The sequence below is a fragment of the Stegodyphus dumicola genome, chromosome X1 (assembly GCF_044657685.1).
Source record: "Stegodyphus dumicola isolate Sdum_Otavi_A_Nest chromosome X1, ASM4465768v1".
Taxonomy (NCBI): domain Eukaryota; kingdom Metazoa; phylum Arthropoda; class Arachnida; order Araneae; family Eresidae; genus Stegodyphus; species Stegodyphus dumicola.
In genome coordinates, this window is record NC_140780.1 from 250,404,925 (window position 1) to 250,429,382 (window position 24,458).

The 24,458-nt window shown below is 31.2% G+C and overlaps 1 protein-coding gene across 3 annotated transcripts in view; it reads right to left on the bottom strand.

The window, feature by feature from the left end:
- Positions 1-21,571, bottom strand: part of LOC118186152 (gastric triacylglycerol lipase-like) — a 34,105-nt gene extending 12,534 nt beyond the window's left edge. Inside the window, exons 1-4 of one of the 3 annotated variants that reach the window (XM_035356203.2) lie at positions 21,414-21,571; positions 9,793-9,988; positions 9,561-9,675; positions 8,954-9,104 (exon numbers count right to left, since the gene is read on the bottom strand). In XM_035356203.2, coding sequence (XP_035212094.1) covers positions 8,954-9,104; positions 9,561-9,675; positions 9,793-9,817 — 291 coding nt within the window. In that variant the 5' untranslated portion in view covers positions 9,818-9,988; positions 21,414-21,571. Of the gene's footprint in view, positions 1-8,953; positions 9,105-9,560; positions 9,676-9,792; positions 9,989-21,039; positions 21,379-21,413 lie in introns of those variants that run through there. The other 2 variants (XM_035356202.2, XM_035356204.2) reach the window with 2 other exon arrangements.
- Positions 21,572-24,458: the final 2,887 nt, after the last annotated feature.

The following is a 24,458-nucleotide window of genomic DNA, read 5'->3' on the forward strand; positions in this document are numbered from 1 at the left end:
TTCTACAATTTGGGTGTTTTGTGACGATTTGAATTTCTGTATTCGATAGCTAATTGTATTTGCATAGCATGCCAAACGTGTTGTGTCACAGGTCTAGAAGTTGTTGCCCGCCTTGGAAATGCATTTTATTTCGGCCGGCCACATTGTACATAAATATATAAATTTTTTAGGTGAAAATTTCAAACAGAATACGTTTTTAAAAATTTTTTATTATCATTCATAAATTAACAATAGAACAGCTAAACATATATGACTACACATAAATAATTATAACAGTAATAATCAATAAAACAATCGAATAGCAATTATATAATTCAGTGCGATATTTGTTTCATTTCTTTCATATACTAGTTTTTTCAAGTTGATCTCATTATATGCATTTGCTTATCGTAAATGATGTTGCAGGTTTTCGCCAATTAAGGCGCCCGTGATTTATGACATAAGTTGATTCAAAAGCACATACAACTTTTTGGACCAGATTTCGCAAATTAAAAAAAATTTGTTATGTAAGTATTATAAAAATCAGTTTTTGATTCTGATGTTTCGAAAAATGCGTTTCAATTCGTCACTCCACTGTAAATCAATTAGTTTCATGCCGAGATTGTGCAACATAAATGGAAGTCAGTTCCCTTTATTATTTTCCCTACCATAAATGGAAGTCCTCCAGGAAGGCATGTCACCTACCCTTTAGGCAAAAAGCCTTCAAGTGTTTTCCCATCATTAAATAAACCAAACAAAACCAGAAAGAAGAAAGACAAGCTGTAGAGCATGTTGCTGCGTTAATATTTGACGATTAGTTCATTTCTCATTTCGAACTGGCAGTTGAGTAATATTGTAAAGATAAGAACTTGCAGTTTAAAGCATTATTTATTCTTAGACAGCGATCCAGGGCACTCAAAATCTCTGCCAAATTGATATCCAGAAACCAATGCTGTGTTCTTTCCTTCTAATTCTTACCTGCCTCTTGCAGCCTATGAATTTAACAGTGATAGTTACGTTTAAACGATATTACATGAAGATAATAATGCATCAGGTCATCAAAGCAACTGGCAGGGAAGATGGACCTAGAGATGTTTGGAATGTATGGAACGCAATAAACAGTACTGGAGACTCGCGGGCTGAAGTAAAACAGTCAACAATGAATGTTTCTGAAAACAGTTATGCCCACAATGACGAGTGATTTTATAAATTTTGAAGAAACTTCTGAAAGTGTCATAGTTGAGAGTTAGCCTAATGAATGAACTAAACTTGCAAGTCGACAACGAAGAATTTAATGAGTTGATTCAATCTCATCAGTACCTCTATCAAATGAATACTTTTGCGTGCGTACGGGTTCGTTTGAAATTAAATGCACAAATCCGATGAAAAATGAACAAAATTTATTATTATCACAACAAATATGCTTAAATTTCCCCAGATATTCGTACAACTACTCAAACGTTCAAGAGAACTTAATTCAAAACAGCTAGAGAAAGCTAATCTGCGAATTCGCTACACTCAACAAGAGCAGTTTTTTAAACAAACTCTTAAAACAACAACAAACTAACTAACAATTGAATTGAGAGGTTTTCCTCCTTTTATAAGATTTTAAATCGTGCGCGAGAATTTTCTGGAACTTTCTCGATATCAAAAAGAGATATTTATTTATTAAATATTAAATGCACGTGCTCTTGTATTTTTAAGTTTCCGGCTTTGCTTTAATATTCATCACGCGCTGCACTGCACGGGGAATAAAACAATTTAATTTATAATTCAACTAACATTAGCTATTTAAATACCAAATCCGTAACAATACTTTTGAACAAGAATTAAATGAAATACATAGTGAAAGTAAGGAAGGAGAAGCTGATGGGTGGTATTCAACTGACTCTTGACAAGTATGCTGATAAATAAAAATTTTAAAATACAAATTTTAATGGCTTTTTTTTTAACATCCCTCTACTTTCAAACATTCGGTACTTGCACGCATTTTCAGGAATCACTTATGTGTAAAAGACGATGTTCGCCTGTATTAGGAATTCCTTAAACTGTCGGTACGAAAGCGCATGCGATCGAATATAATTTACAGCCTTTATGGCTACTTGGATAACATGGCTCATCGATAACACCTCACAGCATAAATTTAGATAATAATTTAAAGGCACTGGTAATAATTTTTAATACTTTATTTTGGATTAATTGCATATTACTAATATCAGCTGGAAAAACCGCTGCCCAAGATGGAAAGGCGCAGCATAAAATTGGTTGGATAATAGTGATATAAAGTGTCCCTTTGCTCCTGAGATCTCAAATAGGTCTATATCCAATTACAGGCATGAGCAGCTGAATCACAGAGGTTTCTCCACTAACGCTAGATTTAATATTGAAATCCCACTTGAGATTGTGCCTTAAGATTACAACACCCCCCCGATTCTTGACTAGTTACTCTCGGGATTTCCTCGTTTGTTTTCTCTGAATTGGACGATCCATTTTGCATCTTCTCACGATTAAAAGTTGCGATTCGCATCAATTTATGGATATGCTTCAAGTTATGCAAATGGATAAACGTCATTTGCTTTACGTCATTCAATTTCGAGAATGTGGCAAACAAAAATCTGGGCACAGTAGATTTAACCACAATAGCGATGTCACCCGCGTAACGGGCTAGGACATTGATTCTCACCTTTTTTTTTTTGCACCACGTACCCCTTTCGTCACTGCTAGAGGATCACACCTCTTCCTTTCCCAGACTCGAAAAATACATATACATTTATTTAAATTTCAATTAGTTTTGTATGTGTTTTATAAATTAAATAAGAAAAAATATAGAAAATATTGATAAATACCAAAACTTGACCAAATGTAATCATTCCCCTCCAAGGGGGAAATTTCCTTTGTTTGAGAATCCCTGGGATAGGTCCTCATAATAGTCATTTCCTACCTTAGGAAAATCTGCAAAAATAACTAGAATGCCGGACCTAAGCAGGAACCTTGCGGAACTCTGGCATAGTAACTCTGAATTGTAAATTGACATTTACCTTAACATCGAAGGTATGTTAATTTAGGAAAGTTTGGTTTGGTTTATTTGGTTATTTGGTCTTTGTGGATGACTTTTTAAGGAAAAAGTCTCATATCCACGTCATACACGGTGAAAACCATGAAAATGACCGTGCAGCGAGCCCGTTCGCCTGGAATCGAACCCAATTACCAGTGTTCAGTGACTTCACTGCTCGGCGGTCGCTAGGCTAATCTAATAAGGACTTGACCATCAAAGTAATTTCTATGCTGAAATTCAGAAAGTAATTTATAAATCAGTCCGTTATGTCAGGCATAGTCTTTCGCCACTTTCAGCGTAACGAGTGCAGAGCCTTTCTTGTTATGAATAGCCGAACTTAAGAATTCAGTTTGCGTTGTTTTGTTCTGTTAAGCTCTTTCCTAATGTCAAATGTTTGTTAGGCTCTTTCCTAATGTCCTATTGTTCTTCAGGTAGCAAATCAGGTTTGGACTATTAGTCTTTGTATTAATTTTACAAGTCCCGATAGAAGGCTAATCGGCCGAAAACCATCTAGTATTGTATGGTACTTTCCGAGCATTGGAAATAAGAAACTATTCAGCCTTCTGCATGGTCGAGAGAAGTATAATTTTGTAAAGTAGGCGTAAAGTAATTTTGTAAAGTAATTCGGGATCGTATTCCTAGGGAGATTACGTGGTAGGTTATTTATAATCCTGTCGTCGTTTGGTGCTTTTCTTATGCATAATTTGTGACAAAATCGTATTTTTCATGTATGTAATCATATATTTTATAATACAGGGTGTTTCTAAATGAATATCGGGGTTTTAACGCTTTGAAGTATTTATTACGTAAAACTTAAAATCATTATTAATACATGAAACGAAAGAGCAACTCAAACAGTTCTGTTTATTGGTACGCGGCAGTGTCAGAAAGCGCTGGTTGCAGAAATGGCGACTACTGAACAGAGAGCTTTTTGTGTTTTGCAGTTTGCAAAGTTGAATCTGTAGTTACTGTGCAACGTGCATTTCGAATTAAGTTCAGATGTGATCTTCCAAGTGATAATAACATCCGTAGATGGTATCATCAGTTTAAAAATAACGGCTGCCTTTGCAAAGAGAAGAGTACATGACAAGCAAGGGTCAGTGTTGAACCAAAGGTTTTCGACGTGATGTGTATCGTGTGACGAAAGGTGCTCACGCTGAATTTTGTAAGCTTGTAGGTATAACTGTTTGAATTGCTCTTTCATTTCATGTATTAATTATAATTTTAAGTTTTACGTTATAAACACTACAAAGCGTTAAAATCCCGATATTCATTTAGAAACACCCTGTATTATTCTCACAGTCAAATTGAGCCATTCTTCGATTAAATTGTTCACGTGATCGATGAGGATAGAATCCGCAGGATCAGTATTTGGAGAGAATTGTTTCTTCATATGGTTAAGCTAAAATTTAGAGCTGTTCTTCATCGGAACAGACAATTTTATTTCCAAACTGCAAGAAATTTGTTACATGTTGCCTTTCTTCTGAGATTTGCGAACTTTCTGATGGAACTGTCTTGGAAAAAACTGAGGCTATAAATTCTGTCTTTCTTATATTCTTCAGTCCTAAGTTTTATTTCTTTACTGATCCTATTACTAAATACCTTGATCTTCGGATCACATTCTTGACCAAAACCGAGAAATGATTGGAAGATAGTTCAGTTTTTACCTCTAGGGTCATAGGAATACTTGTAATTAGAAAAATGTTCAATTTTATCACTAAATTGTCAACGTATGCTAACATGTGTTGGCTGATCTGGTGGGTAAACTGTAATAGGGTTCATGTAAATATAGCTGTAGAACTTTTTCCGGTCATTATTCGTTGCTTGATAACCATTCAACGTGCTTGACTTTAATCTTGCCTCCCCCCAGTATAAGAAGTGTAGAATCGGAGATCATGTCATTGAAAGCAACCTGAGTAAATTTGGTATCGGAAAAGTATTGCACTGGAAAAGTGATTTTGCTTGAGTCATCTACCGCTTTATATACATACTAATAAGGCGTGATGGAATATGCTCGACGTTGCTTTGTATTTTACGTAAGCTCCTCTGTACATTAGTTTTTTTTTTTTTTTTAATTGAGTGCATATTAAGCATAGCCTGGAACAAACACGCACTGAGTGTGATAAAGATAGAAAAAAGAAACTATATTTTGCTTGATAAAAGGCTAGCATTTAAAAAACTAGATTTATTACATATAAAAAAATGCCCCCTCCCAAAGAAAAGAAAAGATAATTAAACAGCTAAAATGCAAAATGTAACTGTATATTATCTGGCGCTTTTTTCATACAAAGTTTTGCGGCAAAATGATGTACCAATGATCAACTGAGAACTGTTAATTTTTTTGACAGAGACAGAGAAAAAATTCAATGCGGTAGATCCAAAAAGACAAATAAACTTCCTGGAATTAAAAATAGCATAAATGAATAGCATCTGTATGGATAAAATTGAAAGGAATCTCCACATGCTTAATATTTTGCATATTATGTATGGAAAAGCTTCAAAAATATCCATAAGTTTGCAGGTTTCATTGCCTGAATCAAACCACATAATAAATGTTATTTTGCAGTTTTAACTTTTTGCCTCTCTATTAACATGACATCATTCAAATTTTCGTGGTTAAATAGGTATTAAATATAACATGTCAAACACATTGATTCTATATATTCCATACCAAATATTACAAATTGTGTTTAATCAATACCATAAAACAGATATGCCTTTTTAAAGACAACTTATTGCCACTTTGAACAAACAACTTATGTATAGAAAATCTACATGTAGTTAAATATAATAAGTATCCAATGCTTGATTTTAATTTGCCAAATTCTTGGTATTATTAAGTAATGTTGCTTATTTATTTATTTTCTTTTCTTGGTTTTATCAAATTTGTTGATTTTTCAGGTTTTCTGGAAACTTTTTGATCAATCAAATTAATGAACTTTTTTTTCTTTTCTTTCTTGAACACTGGACCCACAAGTGGCCAAATGGTGAAGAATAGTGAGTGCTAATTAGTTCAACCTGAGTTTAAATCCCAGTTAGTGAATACACAGATTAGAACAGATGGTTTCATGATTTTCTCCATGTGTATTGTGAACATGAGCCAGTTTGCATTAGAAAGTTCTCCATCAAAGCATCTCTTTCTTTAGTTAGGTATTCATCATAGGCTCTTATATAATCAAATAACATGACTTTATTTGACAACAGTGGCTTATAAATTACATAGAAAAGAAATAGTTTTTTGAGATGGACTGGGAAGAAATATTCATGAAGTGGGGGAAAAAAAAAAAAAAAAAAAAAAAAATGTACATCACTTTCAGTAAAATAGAAGCAACAATAAGTTTTGTCTAGTTTTAATAGTAGCACTTCTTTTCTGAAGATAATATAAATCCCATGCAGCCATTTTGCAAGGAAACTTAAGAACAGCTGAAATTATTGGTTATCAGCGATTTTGCCCATTTAACCACTAATGAATTGGATAAGTTAACACCAGCTCTGAGTATTAAAAAGTTTTTTTGAATTCAGAAAACATAATTTTCAATCTTACTCCTCTCCTTTTAATATACCAAATTATAAAATTAGAAATGCAGAAATTATAAAATTAAAAATATGAAATCGTAATTTATAAAATAATGAGCAATTATGATCTAAAAGGTATCAAAATTTACAAAAAAAAAAAAAAAAAAAAAAAAAAAAAAAAAAAAAAAAAACTTAATATTTATTTGTTTACTTTATTAAACATTTCTTTCAACGCGCGCATGCGTAAAGCAAACATTACGCATAGTCGAAATTAGAAAATTGCAACCAGAAAATTATTTGATTTGTATTCGTGATATTTATAATGACGAGGAATTTGATTTAAATCATATCAAAGACGGAGTACATCGAGATGAAATACTACATTTAGCAAGGAATTATAAGCCGAATAAAATAAAAACATCTGCCCTGAAGATAAGGATAGTGCTGACAGATCAACTTCCAGTTCATTGCGCGCCGCGAAGTTCCCCCTCCTCGCCCCCGCGCAGAGCAGCGTGAAATTGATAAACAGTTTCGGAACGGTTAGATAAACAAAGGATATGCCTTCATCCATTTTTTGCAGCAATTCCACTTTTTGTTGGATGGACATCAAAACATACTTTCGTTTTGTAGATCCTTCGGGAGCTCCAGCATCGGAAATTCTATTTGACATAATCGAAAGTTCAAGCTTACTTTTATAAAATTGCTCTTACAGTCTGCAAAAAATAATAAGCCGGATCCAATTCGAAGATTAAGGAACAACGCAATCATCAACATTAACTGAAATAGATAATTAGATAATTTTAGCTTATACCGTCCGTTATACATTAAACGCGCATGCAAAAACGTATTCTGCGCTTGCGCACACGCATATGCGCAGTCAAAAGGTCTTACGCGCACGCGTAAACGCCTATGCGCATGAGTCAACGCGGCGCATGCGCAGAAACTTTTTAGATTTTGAGGTCCGGATTATAGATCATTCCGGATTATGGGTGTCCGAATTAACGACTTTTGACTGTATTACTTTCATTAACATAATAAATAATTTACATGTCTCTATGTTTACACATTTGCAACCACGCTGAAAATCTTATTTTATATTTCTTCCTTAAGTCATAAAATTTTTTGTTCCTAGCATGTTACTGAAACTTACATAATATTTTTCAAGGATGGTTCATTCAATATCCTACTTCTTTTTACGAACATTAGCTTCACTGCCATATGTTAGTTCCTTTTAAGAGGCATTACATATAAGTAATTTTACATACACACAGTATTTTTTTAATTATACCAAATGTTTTCTCTCTCTAATATGATTCAGTTTAAGAATAATACTGGAAATCCTGATATTGCATAGTTAGTACATTAGTCTTTACTTTCATCAAGGAACTAATTAGAAGCTACCACACTACAACAAATGTGGAACCAAATAAGCAACAACAATTTCACTTTTAATTGTTAAAATTTTAAATGACTAGTTAGTCTCATAAATGCAACTTACTCAAAATGCAATAATACAACTGCTCCAAACTTATACTTTTATCATTACTTTTTCTTAAATACTCTAAAAATATCTAGAAGAGCTTTAACTGTATATCTACTTGGATTATACTACATTCTCTAAAATACCATAGTGTTCATATTCTGAAATTAATGTGTTGCTCCTATGGTGATAATTTTTTAAAAATTGTTCTGGTACTGTTCTGTTATCTGGACCAGATAAAAAAATGCATGAATTTATGCACATAGGTATGTATTGTACATATACACAAACATTCATACTTACATATATACATACATTTCTGAATCCAGTCCTGATAACAGAACAGTACCAATGTTCTCTTCTAATGCCTCTCACCTATATTTGAAGGCAGAACTAATTATGAAGAAAGCAATAGGTTTTTAAACTTATAAAATTACAATGTTGATTATAACTTCAACCCTCTATTCTGAATTTACTTTTTGAAGAACTTACTTTTTTGTTAGCATTCATATTATCACTTATGGGCTAAAATCCTACACTGTTTTCTTTAGCTTGTCATGTTATAGTTTTTCTCAGATATGTAAATCATTTAAACAGGGACCTATGATAGACATACGATATTAAAATGGAGATATGTAAAGTAATTCCATGAGTTTAAAAATATTAAAATACTTATATTCTCCACATTTCTATTAATTATACACTCTATTATCTTATTTAACACTCGTCTCAAACCCACTTGTCTTCTTATGAATAAAAATATTTCAATTTAAAGAACTTCACAAAATACACACACATAGGTATATAAATAAATAAAAGTAGCATAATCTGAGTAAGATAACAATGAAGATTTTTATGACAACTCAAATATTGAAAGTTCTTATATAGCAAATCTTGGATGCTAGTATTAACAACTAACTTACTTTTTTATTATATTCTGGGCTTTCAGATAGTAATGCAAATGCAGAAGTTGTACCTTGTGAATGACCCACATAATACAACTGTTTTTGTCCTGTAGTATTTAACACAAAGTCAATCATAGCAGGTAAGTCATATTTTGCCATCTCATCAAAACTATAACAGAAATTACTTAATAAGTCTGATTTTTTAATGTTGCAAATATTTAAAATTAAAACCATTTTTAAAAAGCTAAATTGATCTGAATATTATTACATTTAAAAATTATTTCACTTAAAATGTACATATTAATATAATTAAATATAAAAAAGTACAAATTTGTATTTTAGAATATTTTTAAATATTATGCAAACGAAAAATTCATTACATTTTTTAATCATTTATTTTTTCTTCAATAAATTTCTCTTATTGTATCTGAAGTTACAAGGTAGCAAAGAATGACTTTGGGAGAAGATTTATTGCAAAGCAATATTATTTTTAGGAACGTTTAACCTATTACCCTGATTACAAGTTTGTATGAGGGCATCTAAAAATTTTTAAAAGCATGTGCTCAGTTTACTTTTTTAACTTTCTCATACATTATAATATTCTGATTAAAATAAACATGCAGACCTAAAAGCCCAAAATTCTTTCATATCTGGAGTATACTTAATGTGGCGTCTTGAATATGTATTGCCTCGAATATTCCCAAGCCAAACATCATATCCTGCATCAGCCAAAATGAATCCTGAAAGACAGGAGGAAATCCTTTTTATTATTATGAACTATATTAGTCTCAAAGCATACAAAACAAAAAATGACTAGTACATACCATAAAGAAAAAAAATTAATTAAAATATATCACCTAAGCTTTGCTCAGGAAAATTCATAACCCAGTCAGTAGAAGAAGATAAAAGACCATGCTGCAGGAAAACTGCTGGCTTATTTTGTTTTTTATTACCTCTGCCATGAGGTATTCTTTGTACAGAGAGTAAGTAACCATCTTTTGTCTGAACTGTGTAATCCTGAACAGGATAACCTTTGCTTGATATTAACAATGTCTGTAAAGAAAAGTCTGTGTCAAATAATTTTAGGTATAAAATAAGAATATGAAAGTTAAATTTAAGACAACAATAAGAATAATAAAACTTCAGCATAAAAGTGTAATTGAAACAAAAAAAAAAAAGTGACATATCATTTAAGATAGTCTGTTAAACTCATTGTACAGTATCAAACAAGTATAAAATATTACAATAAAATATATTTTTTACAATGAAATTAAGAATACAAATTGATTTCTTCATAATTCTTGAAACTGTGTAATCTTGATTCAGTTTAATACACATATATTGTCAAATTGTGTGTAACTTAAACGTATATACATAATAACCACAAACTGACCTTGAACGTAAAAAAAAAAAAAAAAAAAAAAACATATGGTATTGATCAATTCAGTATGACGTGATGTTTGTCACACTGAAAGCACTTCAAACACATGGGACTTAGTTATACAGTATTTACATTACAAATTAATGATGTTACTTGGTATTTATATTACAGACTAATTACATTGCCTGAAAAAAATTAATATGCGGCTTTAGCATTTAACATATTCTTTTAATTCCCCTCTTGGTATTGAACAAGAATAAATCATTACAATGAAATAAAGTTTTCTAATGGAATTAAGTATACAAATTCCTTCCTTCCTAATTCTTGAAATTAGGTAGTCCTGATTTAGTTTACAAACATATAAACATATTACTAAATTGAGGGGTTACCTATAACTTGACTTAAACACAAATGCATGTGAAACATATGGCATATATCTTGGCACAATGAAAGTACTTCAAACATTTAGTTACTCAGTGTTTACATTATAGATTACACATGTTTACCTTTTGATTTACACATTGTCCAAACACTATTTTCTCATTTACCAAGAGTTTTAAGGAAATATACTCAGTGTCTTAATATGAGGATCTCCCATAAGTTCAGGTAAAATGAGGCTCCCATTTTTTTAGATCTGCCATTGCTTATAAAATTAAAAATGGAAGATTTTCTGTATAGAAGTTTTCAAGGATCATAGAAATTAGTTTCATAATATGCAAGAGCTTTCCTAATAATAATAAAGAGAAGGGGCACCTGAAAGCAAGAAATCACAAATTTTATGAAACCACGGCCATTGTTACTAATATGCATCACAAGAAAACGCATATTGGGAACAATTCATAAAAAAAAGTTTCTTGGAAGTAACTCTCTTCTTTAGTATTGTAGCATGTACCTCTACAAAATACCACATGCACAATATCTTAAGATAATAGAGCAATCTTAGTAGAGATTAATAGCAAACTACTTCTAGCTGAAGAGTAAATTGGATTGCTGAACACTGTTAATCTGACCCAGGTTCTAATCCCAATGGGTTGACTGTATGGGTATTTTGGTTTTCTTCATGTACAGATTAAACACTTATTTCCCTTAAATTGTCCTCCATGAAGATGCACTGTCTTAGCCAGATAGATAGCTTCTGTATGTTTTATTGTATTCAATTAAATAAACAAAGCCTTGATTCTTCAACTACACAAATAAGAATCTTAGCTAAGGTTCTACTCCTGATTTCAATAAATGTTAACAAATAATGCAGTATAAAAGTTACTAATAATGATTTCCTTTTAAAAAGTGCTAGAGCAGAAATACCTTATAATTTTAATAAACTAAAAATTAAGTAATCATATGAAATTTGTTAAGGTAACAATGGATTTAAAAACTTTACGTATACTCAGGGCATATTAACACGCAGATGATACAGATAAAGTATATGACTGTGATTCACCATGCAAGTCAAGAAAGCTAATTCATTCCATTGCAAGTTTCTATATAAATGTAACCATTTTCCATTACTCTGAGATTTTGCACATGTGCTTAAATCATATTCTTTCTCATCAAGTGGTAAACCTAAAGTTATAATATTTCTCTAATATTATAACTTCATCAAGTGGTATCACCTAAAGTTATAATATTTCTCTTATGAAACATGTTAGTAATCTAAGTTAATTCTTTGCTTTCAAAATTCTTCTGAGGATTTCTGTGTAAATTTTCCTCCAGAAAGATTGTTAAATTTTTTCCAAAAGTGTTTTTATTTTTGAACATGTGAATTTACTTCCTGAACTCATGAGTCAGTACTACAAATGAATTCAGCATAGAGCTATGACTTTGTTTACTGAGGTATTAACTATTAGAATTGAAACTGAGGTGAAGATTTCATATGTATGGAAATTTTGAAAATTCCATATATGACTACTGAAAGAAAGAAATTTTCATTTTTAATTTAATAAAAGAAATTGAAAAATAAAGGGGGGCATAATGAACTTGAAGCTCTGACATCTGAAAATTATGTAACTATCTTACTTAATTCCTTGTCTGTGCAAAGTGAACCGTAACCTATGATAATATTGAGGCTTTGACTGCGTGTGCTGATGCATTTTTTAAACTTGAAGTGTGTGCTTTTTTTCATATTTTTTAAAAATTACTTCATAAATAATGAACTGCTTAAGGCTGCAAAACACTAGCAGTTCAGGATTATCTTTTATATGACTAGCCAATCGTACTGTTCTACTTTAATTTATTTTAATCTTACAATTTTCTTTAAAAACCAGACTGAAGGCAAAAATTACAAATGGATTTTGAACAAAAAAGGAAGAAATTGGAGGGGAAAGATGAGATGACTGTGTTGGAGATGATTTTATGATAATTGATTCAATTCTAAGAAAACCATTATTCCTGTTTGGAATAATTTGAGTTTATTAAACAAATTTTTCAGCATGACAATTATAAAATAAAATACAATTCTAATATTACAGACAGGAATTTAAATGCCAAATGCACATATGCACATATGTAGCATGCATAAATTTAACATTATAGTTAGTCATATGCAAAAGTCACAAAGTATCCCATTAATACTTTTTTGATTGTGATAAGTTTGATTCTGTGTGTTGTTGAAATGGTATTTTTTATACTGACTTTATCATAATACTCATTTCTGTAACAGAACATAAAATGTATAGTCCAAATACTTCATTTTTCATTTTTTAAATATTTTTTATATCATTATTAGAAAATTCTACTATGCACATGTGTAATACTTATGTAACTACTATACATACATAATATAAATCATCCAAAAACTACTGTGGATTGTGATGAACATGGTGAAAGAAACATACTTCATGAACATGTGTGTTTTATGCAAGCATTTTGCTTTCACAAAACAGCTTAATTAATATATTTTATGGCTGCCTTGATTGGTATAGTGGTTAGCAATGTTGGCTGTTGTATTAGTGGGACCATGTTCGAATTCCAAAGAAAGCTTGGATGTTTATAAATGTATAGTGTTTTTTGGCATGAGGGCACTTAAAACACTGGCGAGTAAGAGCCCTTTGGTGATAGAGAAAGAAGATTGGGAGACCCTCAAATCCAGCCCCTGGGATGTTCTCTATCAGAAAGCAGCATCCTGTTTCTCATAAATATAATTCAATTGTTCCTGTGGTGCACTTTGGACTTTGGACAATGTTCTTGTGATGATATAATTAAATGAATGAAGGATATTGGCCATTCCTGACAAATGCATTAAGTTGCAAGTGCCTGCTCACTAAAAAAAAAAAAAAAAAAAAAAAAAAAAAAAAAAAAAACTTTTTTGTGCATTTAATGAAAAAGGTCTAAATAGAATTTCACTTCAGTGTAAAAAGATGAAAAGTGAAAATATTGTTCAGCATTTTTTTAATAGAATGATTGTAGTAAAGTGCGATTTTTTAAATTTTGAAATATCATTGCAAATGAGATTCAGGAGCAGTTTTGTGGCATATTCTGATAGCCTACATGAAGAATTTACATTTAAGAAAAAGTGCAAGGCTTAGCAATTAAGTGAACTTTGTTATTTCAGGTTTTCAAATGCTCCATCACCCAGATGGTAAAGTGGTTAGGGAAGCCTACTGTAATACTGAAGGCCCCGGGTTCAAATCCCGGAGAAGACATGGATGTTTGTATAGTGTCTCTGTGGCATTGGGGCACTCTAAACTTATAGTGAGCAGAAAGCCCTCTCGTGTAGTTTGGTGGTAGGGGAGAGAGGTGAGAAATCCATGGACCACTTCCCAGAATGCTCTCCCTCAAAACTGGGATGGAAGTAGGAGTCCAAACTCCTTAAGGCTCTGGGAAATCAATCTTCCATGAAATATGGATTTGACAAATGGACACAAGAACAGCTACTACAACAACAATGAATGCTAGTCAGAGTACATGACAAACACCAACTGTTAACACTGAGAGAGGCAAATTCAGAAACAGGCAGAGAGCCCTTGAGTGCTTTGCCATAATCTAATTAATTCAATCTACTATTGAGATTTTAAAATCTTCTAGTTGTTTGCTGTCTCTTCCATTTTTAAAAAGTTAAGTTGCATCATATACAAGTTAGTTCCATTTACATCAACTCTACTTTTATCATATCATTCTTTCTTTCAGTGACAAAAGACAACAGTTTAGATATGTATATTACACTAAATATCAAAGATACATGTACAAGAAATGGATAAATTCTTTACAAAGAAGTAATTTCAGATGCTGGCCTAGAATTTTTCCTTTAAATATATCATATATACTTTGAAATATATTTAAATACATATATAGTCAAAAGTCGTTAATCCGGACTCGTCGGGGACTTCGGCGATTCCGGATTATAGATCATCAGTTTAAATCTGGTAAGATGGCATGCAGAAATTATAAAATTAAAAATATGAAACCGTAATTTATGAAATAAAGAACAATTATGATCTAAAGAGTATCAGAATTTACAAAAAAAAAAAAAAAAAAATGCTTAGTATTTATTTGTTTACTTTATTAAACATTTCTTTCAATGTAAGTTGCTTAAGTTGCTTCGTTTTATGTGATAATACTTTCTCTTTAATTCTATAAACAGACATAATTTCTTGTTCAGTTACAAAGTTCCGCTGTTCAAGTCCTATAATTGCTGTGTCGAGAATACCGACTAATTTGTCAATCGAAATTTTTTCGTTTTCAATAACCTCTGTGTCACTTTTTTCACTGTCGGAAGAGAATTATAATGAGGAATTTGATTTAAATCATATCAAAGACGGAGTACATCGAGATGAAGTACTACATTTAGTAAGGAATTATAAGCCAAATAAAATAAAAACATCTGCCCTGAAGATGAGGATAGTGCTGACAGATCAACTTCCAGTTCATTGCGCGCCGCGGCTTCCCCCCTCCCCCCCCGCAGAGCAGCGTGAAATTGATAAACAGATTTCGGAATGGTTAGAGAAACAAATCACCTCTCTGTTTCATCCTTTATCCATTTTTTTGCAGCAATTCCACTTTTTGTTTAATGGACTTCGAAACATACTTTCGCTTTGTAGATCCTTTACATATTAGTAAATATATATCGGAAATTCTTTTTGACATAATTGAAAGTTCAAGCTTACTTTTATAAAATTGCTCTAACAGTCTGCAAAAAATAATAAGCCGGATCCAATTCGAAGATTAAGGAACCACGCAATCTGCAACATTAACTGAATTAGATAATTTTAGCTTAGCTTATACCGTCCGTTATACATTAAACGCGCATGCGTAAACGTATTATGCGCATGCGTACACGCATATTCGCAGCCCTAAAGGTCTTACACGCATGCGTCAACGCGACGCATGCGCAGAAAGTTTGTGGCTTTGAGGTCCGGATTATAGATCATTCCGGAATATGGGTGTCCGAATTAACGACTTTTGACTGTATTTCTTATTCAAGTTTTGAATGTATAACTGTCTATGTTATTGTAATTCAGTACCTATTATTAATAATCTGCATCACTGTATTTGAAATTTCAGTAGGGGGGATCAAAATAATTTTAATTGAAAGTTTTTACTCACTTTCATACAAAAGTTAGAAGTTATTTGCTCATTTGTGAAAAGAGCATTTGCATGTTCACTCAGCATAATTAAACACTATGAATAGCAGACTAGTATCAAGGTTAACAAAGAATTATAATAAAAAACTTTCAGCTTTCCAAAATGTTAAAATTTATTTTTAGATTAAAAGAACGAACCTAAACTTGATATACATCATTATTTGTAATATCAAATACTTGATCAGCATTTGGATGGATGACTCATTAGTTTTTATTTTATTCCAATTTGAACAAAATTCTTAATTTGATTTTTTAGTAAGTTGTGCCATTTAAAAAAAAAATTTGGCTATTATTCGGTTTTGAGGGCCGTAAAAAATCGCCAAACTATTGTTGATGCCAGTGCTGCCAAAAATAATTGCTGCAACCCTAACGCAAGAAAGAAAGTATAGTAGTAAATAACTATCTAAGATTGATGTTTTAAATTTAGATGAAAAGTTAATTTCATGAATACTTTTTTATTATTATAATTTATATAAAAAAGGCTAAACATTACTGAATGGAAGCATAAGAGTAAATGACTATTTCAAATCATTATTATAATTTATATAAAAATTGCTAACCATAACTGAATGGCTGCCTGCATTGCTATTTCGCTACCGAGTTATCGCTAAAGTATAATTTCATCTCGTTGGTTGTTCAAACATAATTTTCTATAATGAATGATGCCTTTTCTTTGAAAAAATTCTCGGTAAAGTGCAGAATCGCCCACTTATTTGTTTGCCGCTTTTTACAAGGGTTAAAAACAATTGGATTTTTGTCAATATTCTTTTACTTTTTGAGTGAAAATACGTCGATGTGTACATAGATAAAGGTCAAGGGTGTGCGAAGTGCCATTTTTGTGCAGTTCTGAGATTTTTTTTTTGAAAGTGAAAATAGGTCGATGCGTACATGGATACCGAGTATGTGCAATTCTTAAAAACGTGTCAAGCAGTAGATGATTCTGCCACTTTACCCATAATTCTATTGCAGACTTTTCTTCACGGGCAATTCCCAAACTGTTAAATCCATAGGATATCAAAAAAGGATTTAAAAATTAAACTGGTATTTAAATGGTGTTTTAAGAAATATAGAACTATATAAACTTACGCAATCTGAAATCAGCGCGTCTGCTAGATTTGGCGCGCTGTTAAATGGGCACGTTTGCTAGATTTGGCGCTTTTGCGCATACATTTTCGCTGCAATTTTTTTTATGGTCCTCAAAACGGAATAGTACCAATACTTGTGATATTCAACTTTTTAGTATTTTTAAAAAAAGTTTTAATAGTTTAACAGGACAAACCCAAAATAATATTTTTAACACAGATTATTAATGACAAAAAGTCAAATTATTTCATCAATTACTCTTTCTGAGTTTAAAGAGTTTTAATTGTTTAAAATAGAGGAAAATACGAAGGGAAAAAAAAAAAAAAAAAAAAAAAAAAAACCTCTCAGTTAAAAGTTAGTCATAGTCATTTAAATGCATTTAGGCATTCATAAATATTTTTCTAACATGTTTTTGGATTATAATAACAATGTAATAAAATTTTTAAAATAAAATAAATTAAGCATATGTTTAAAATATTGATAGTAAAAATTGTATGTGAAATTTTTTTCAAAGTATTTTTTTTTACATGGCAGTTATGGCTTACTCATGCAATTGTGCTTTCGTGATGGTTTGGTAATTATAATAATCCTATTTCAAAACACTTAAAAAAAAATCACAGAATGTATTAAATGAAAAATTGCTAGATTTATCAGCATGATAAATGCGTGCGTAAGTTGGAGAATAAAATCTAAATATTCCAATGATCTAGAGCTACGAAGTTTTTTTAATTAACTTCAGTAGTAATTTAATTTTCAGCAGAACCTAAGAACTAGAATAGGTTTTATCCCGTACGCCGATTATCCACGACTATCCAAATTCAGGTGACAGGTCAAACGATATTTACCGCCTTTAACCCGTTTAACAAATTTTTATAGCCAATAATAATTTAAAAAATTCGGATTTCCGGTCCTTTTCTTTTATTTAAAAAGAAAGGCATTCATTTGTGTACGATAGTGCGATATACTCCAGCCGCCTCACAGCTATTTTCTGTACCAATCAAATACTAATTTCTGAGCATCTGTACTTAATGGGTCTGAGGATCATTTATCAGGCCTAGCAAGTCTGTCTCCGTTGGTCCTCGCAGATCTTCATCTGAAGTTGTTAAAGCTGCTTACACGCCCGACTTTAGTAATAACGTCAAGTACATTGCTTGAGTACCGTTTTCTCCATTGAAGTATTCTATTAGAAATGCATATGGATTCGAAAATCGTCAAAATCTTGTTACTGGGTTTGCGTTTTCCGCGGGCACTCAACTTACCGTAAATATCGTATTCATTTTCAACAGTTTCTTCTGTTGAATTTGCTAGCTACCTCATGTCGCAGTTTCATTCTATATCATTAATTTGACAATGAAAACAGAGTGTTCGGATAATCGACGTTTTGCAGGATATTCAGTACAATTTAGCTAGTAAGTAAAATTCAGAAAGGAGAAACCTTATGTAGTCATAGATTGTACAAAAATTATCGGTTTTGCCGAAAACGTGCATAGGTTCTTCAAAAGCAAAAACATTCTGCTCCCGAGGAAGACCAATGTTTAAGATAATGTATATTTCTTCCTTCTGAAAAATAAGGACCTATATCAGTTGGTAACGTAATCGATACGGTTTTATTCAAAAATCTATGCCAATCTAAACTTGTTTTACTTTGCCTAATTTTTACATTGGCGTGTTTCACCGTATAATCTTTCCTTGAAAAACAAAACAACTGTATATTTTTGCAGGGTTTAGACTGCTTTTAAAAATACTGAAAATTTGAACAAAATAGGCGATAGGTCTACTGTATGTTAATAACTGCTGAATCAACCAAAAATGTATCTTGTTAAAACATATAATCAAGGGTGAAATCAGGGGCGGATGGAGTTGGTCTAACCTGTACAGGTAACTCGATAAAAGGAGCCTGAGACGCAAATGGTACTGGTACCATTATGAAGGTTTAGTATCGTTAGGGAAGCAACTCTCATCAAGGCAGCCGGGACACTCATGTGAAGGTCTTAATTTTGGCGAACAGTCGCCAATTTACACAAAGGTGCTACCTTTTCAAGTTGGCAATCCCTCGTAGAGACATAAAGGTGCTGCCCTGACATAAAGGCACAAATCTGTCGGTATCCTTATGAAGTTCTGTTCGACGATGGGGTTAGGTCGTTAAGTTTAATACGGTTACATTTAGTTTATTTTTCGAGTTCTTTAATATATCATTAAATAGTTTCTTCCTAGGAGTTTATCGTTTTGCTGTATGATTCTACAATTATGATTAATGTTTCTTTTAAAGCCATCAATATTAGGTAATAAAGCAGGGTCACATGCACCGGCCGCCTTGGGAAATTTCCCGAATTCCCGATAGCCTCATCCGTCCCTAGCTCAGATTACCAGCAGTATCTCTGAGCGAATGAGCAGAAATGCGGGTTGTGAAATTCTCATTGCTTTAAAAAAATGAAAAACAAATTCTTTCTGCTTGCCTGAATAATTAATCACTCTACTAGAAACTTTTTCGCAAATAATTAAAGCATGCTTATAAAATAAGATTGATGGCAATATTATCCTTATCACTATGAAATTTGAAATACGGGTGTTAGTAAAATATTTTGCCATAAAGCTAATTTATGAAAACCCAGTTTAGTTAATGGATCGAAAATGATGGTGATGGTTTCAAGAAAGGAATGGACAGAACTTAAAAGAACGCAGGATTACTGGATTAAATTTATCACTAATTCACAACAAAGACTTTACGAAATACTTCTGAAAGTATGAACAGTAAAATGCTATAGTTTGATTACAGCAGAAAACTAGAAAAATGTGCTACCTTTATTAATTTTATATGACTATCTATCTTATTTACACTCTAGCATGTTATAGGATTATAACATTAAAGCAAATAAATGGAATGGAAAAACACAGTCCGCTAAAAGCAAGCACAGGTATAAGGGATTTAAGCATTCGCTGCATAGCCCACAGGAATGGGCCTGACTAAATTCTACGTATTTCCAGTTCATCCAACCATTTAACGGATTTAGCCAGAACAGAACAATAGCTTTACATATTTATTATTATTATGAAATAATTTTTTAAATAGTTACGAAGCTCAAATTAAGGTAGTTTAACAATGAAATAAAAATATATCACAGGAAAGAGAAGAGGGGGAAAATGAAAGAAAAACATACCATGTCCTCTCCCTCCCTCCACTAAACTTATTAGGAACTTTTTCACAATGTAGCAGATACGAAAAACGAAATTGCCTCAGCTTGTGCTGCCATCCATTGGCGAGATTCAGAAACTCTAAAATAGCTTAATATTTTGGATTTTCTGTTTTACAGTTTACATGAAAACGATATTCAGTACATTATTACTGCATTTTTACGTATGCTCGTGCAAAAACGAGAAAGAAATCATTTTCTTTAAAATTATAATATAGAAAATAAAATTAAAAAAAAAAAAAAAAAAAAACATGCAGAAAGGGCATTTTCAAATATTTAAAGATCCCAACTTAATCACAAGTTTTAACTATATTTTAAAAATATTATTAGCTGTTTAATCTCAATATTATTTACATGCTTATTAAAACTGATTCCAAGATTTAAAATGAAAAAAAAACTAAGTCGGATAAAAATGCTTCATTTTAAGGCATATATTTAAAAAAAAAATCTTAGTCGTTTAATCTCAGAATTATGTATACGCTTATTAAAACTGCTTCAGAGATTTAAACATGAAGAAAACCTAATCAAGATATAAATATTTCCTTATCAGGAATATACTTTTTGAAAATTATTAATGGTTTAATCGCAGGATTATTTATATGCTTATTAAAACTAATTCTAAAATTTAAAAATGAAGAAAAACCTAAGCAGGATAAAAACATTTAATTTTCAGGGATTAATCTTAAACTTTCATCTACAGAACTGTTATTCTTCGTATTTAAGATAAACTGATATAAACAAACCCCTTAAAAGCATACCTTATTCAATTAGAATTAATGCTGCTTCTTGCATAAGATAACTTTTTCATCACTTATTTTAAGCACTCGAGAATTTATTTCCCATGAGGAAAAAGGTTAGCGGTATACTTACCACATTTCGGTAACAATCTGGATCTCGATGAAAATATAAAATATCATTTTTGTATTGAATTTCGCAACTGTGAAATTGAACAAAAGCTAAGAGAAACAGAGCATATGTAATCATGCTGTTTGCTGAAGTTCACCTGAGCAAAAAAAGAAAGTATTTCTCTCCAATGGGTTTGATAACACCTTAATCAACAGAAAAGTAACAGCTGCAGCTGACACAATACGGCCATTCATAGAAAAATTATCTCAGGTTCGCAGGTAACAGGCGATTTAATCAATACAGCATAAAATGCGTCATATCTTTTTAAATGTCCTTGATCTGTAAAATAAACTCGGACGTTAAACAACGAAGTTCACGTGGTTATGATTTATACTCACGTTTCACATCTCCTCATAAATATGAAACACAGCGCGGAAAATACTCATTAATTTTCTCGGTGGTACTTCCGCAAGGTTTCACAGAACGTCAAACGCGCTTCTTTATCTGTAGTGTACATAGTAGTCGCTTTCAATATAGGAATCGTATCTTAAATTCACCGCCAAATATCTTTGTTTACAGAGCAGTCTTGCAGTCATACCAGTTTCTGCAAGGCGGAGAAATCTCTCTTATTGGTTGCTATGGTCCCACCCTCTGGTGGCCATTGAGAAAAAAGGAAAACATCAAATGGTATCAATATCATCAGAATATTAGAATGCTTTACCTATCTCATTTCATGCCAGGATTTTATATTTTTTAATATGTTTTTATGTTATTGACCGCAGGCGGGTTGTTGCAATTAGAAGGCGTAATCGACAAATAAGACGCTTTCAACACCAATTCCTGCTCGGAATTAGTGATGCAAGCAGTCACAACTGTTATACTCTGTTATACAAAATACTGGCAGAAATTGAATGGTCCAGCAGTGCTGATGAAATATCGTGGTTTTCTCCTGCAAATATAATTAAATGAAGATGAATTTCGTGGTTTTAAATAAATTTTAGTATTCTTTGTAGGTCTGGAAAACTTTTGGCATAGAAACATATTTTAAATTCGCTTAATCATTTGATTGAAATTTTGAAGAAAAAGCATTATCAAAAAAAAAAAAAAAAAAAAAAAAAAAAAATTGATCTTTCTGCAAATTTATAGAAGTTGCTCGATAATTTCAGGATTGCGCCGTTAGAATGTAAATTTAATTTGCAAAATTCCTCTCCACATTAAGATTTTTTTCAATTTACACAAAAAATAAATAATTTATATTTTATATAATTTAATATTTTAACAATAATTTATAATTTTTATTTTATGTTATTGTTTTCAGAGCAACTTTAATTGAAATACATTTCACGAAAATGTATATGAATAGCGTTTTATTTTCAGTTGCATAAATCATGTTTCCTGTAAGATATCGATACGAATTGTAGCTGATTCCTCGAAAAACATTGCTAAATGGAAAATATTTTAGCTTATCCAAACCACATACATAAATTTACTTAATTCTTTCAAAACCGAACTGATATGTCAATTGAATCGGTAATATGTATATGTTTAGCTGAAACAATGAAAAAACTTTTTTCTTAATTAAATCACTTTGTACGAGTTTTAAATAAAGTAGTTTCACTTAAAAATTAAATCAAACTACATTCTGAACGCGTGAAAAAATTATGTAGGCAATATATTTTTTTTATTAAAATCATTTGTTCATCTATCCTAGCAACTAGATTTAAACAAGTATTTTAAATTAGATAAAGCGAAAGACAAGAGGCTGCAAAAGGTACCCATAAATTTTCAAGAACATTTGAATTTCTGTCGAAAGGGATTCGCTTTCTCTTAAAATGCATTGAGCATCTCCTTGTTTATATAAGCATTTTTTGTTGTTGTTGGAACTAACGACAAATAAGTTTTCGTTTTGCCATTTATTAGGGCTTTAAAAAAAAGTTAAATATCCCATACATCTACGAAGGATATAATAAAATGATGACTTATTATCTATCGTTCCTAACTGCAGGCTGTGAATGAGTAGCATCAACACCGTCTTTATACCTTAAGAGGGTGTTGGTAGCATCCGGTAGTTCGCTCTATTCCTTCCGATGTTTTGCAATACATTTTCTGAACTCATAAGAGCTGTCGATAGCCTTTTCTTTCAGCAAGAATGATATAGATCAGCGTTTCTCAACGCTGGTGATACGCAAAAGAAAAATAGGTGGTACGCAAAAAAAAACAAAATATTTTTTTTAACTCTTAAATTAAAAAAATCTAGTGAAGAAAAAGAACGATTGACAGAAATTTCCTCGAACACTAACTGAGGATTTCAAAAATAACAGACTTGTTAACATTCGGCTGAATAAAAATAAATAAATAAATAAATAAAAAATAAAATAAAATAAATAAAATAAAAATTTAAAAAAAAAATTAAAAAAAATTAAAGACATTTCAAATAAAGGTATTAAATTTTTAATGCATTTTTGCAATTTTGCAAAACCTATTTCTGTGAACAAGGATTTTCTTCCATGTTGTATTTGAAAAAAAAAAAAAAAAAAAAAAAAAAAAAAAAAAAGTAGATTCTAATTTACTGTTAAAACTAAGTGAAATAAGGCCGGATATAAAGAAATTGATCTCTCTTAAACAGGCTCAAATTTAACACTAAACACTAAATTTTAGAATCAAAATATTATAACTTAAATTTTGATCATTAAAATGGTGACCAATTTTTAATCGAATACTTTTTATGTGTGCATATTTAATACAAAAAGCCAACAGGCTGTGCAAATAGCAAAATATACATTTTTTTTTTTAATATTTGAGAAATTGAAAATAATCATTGTAAAATGTAGTGGTGGTACTAAAGTTTTTCAATTTTTGTTTAGATGGTACGTATTAATCAAAAGGTTGAAAACCGCTGATATAGATTTAAATAACTTTGGATATAAATCATCCAAATGTAGAATTTCGCATATCGAGAACGACTAGTGGCCGACTGGCTTCAGTAGTGAAATACCGTTAGTTTTATTCTGGTCGAAATTCAGTTTTTAGGGACTGGGAAATTTCTGACTATATGATTTTATGTACTCATTTACATTTGAAATTTTATGTACGCTAAAAGAATTAGAAATATTTTACGTAGCAAAGCTTAAATTGCGCCGAAGCCCACTGGAGACGACTCCAGTATTTCTTAGTTTTTGGAATAAATTATAATTGCAGTCGGAGCGCATTGAAGCCTAAATAAGAAGGCTCCAGAACTTCTTTTATGTAACTGCACAATTATTTCAGTAGAAATTTGATCTGGAAAATTTTATTTTAAGTAATGAAATTATAATATTAAAAATCGCTTATTAAATTTTAATTTATCTCTTTACATTTTATTAAATTTAAAATTATTTAATTACTTTAATCATTAATTATTTAATTATTAATTATTAATGATTTTATTAGTAATTTTATTTATT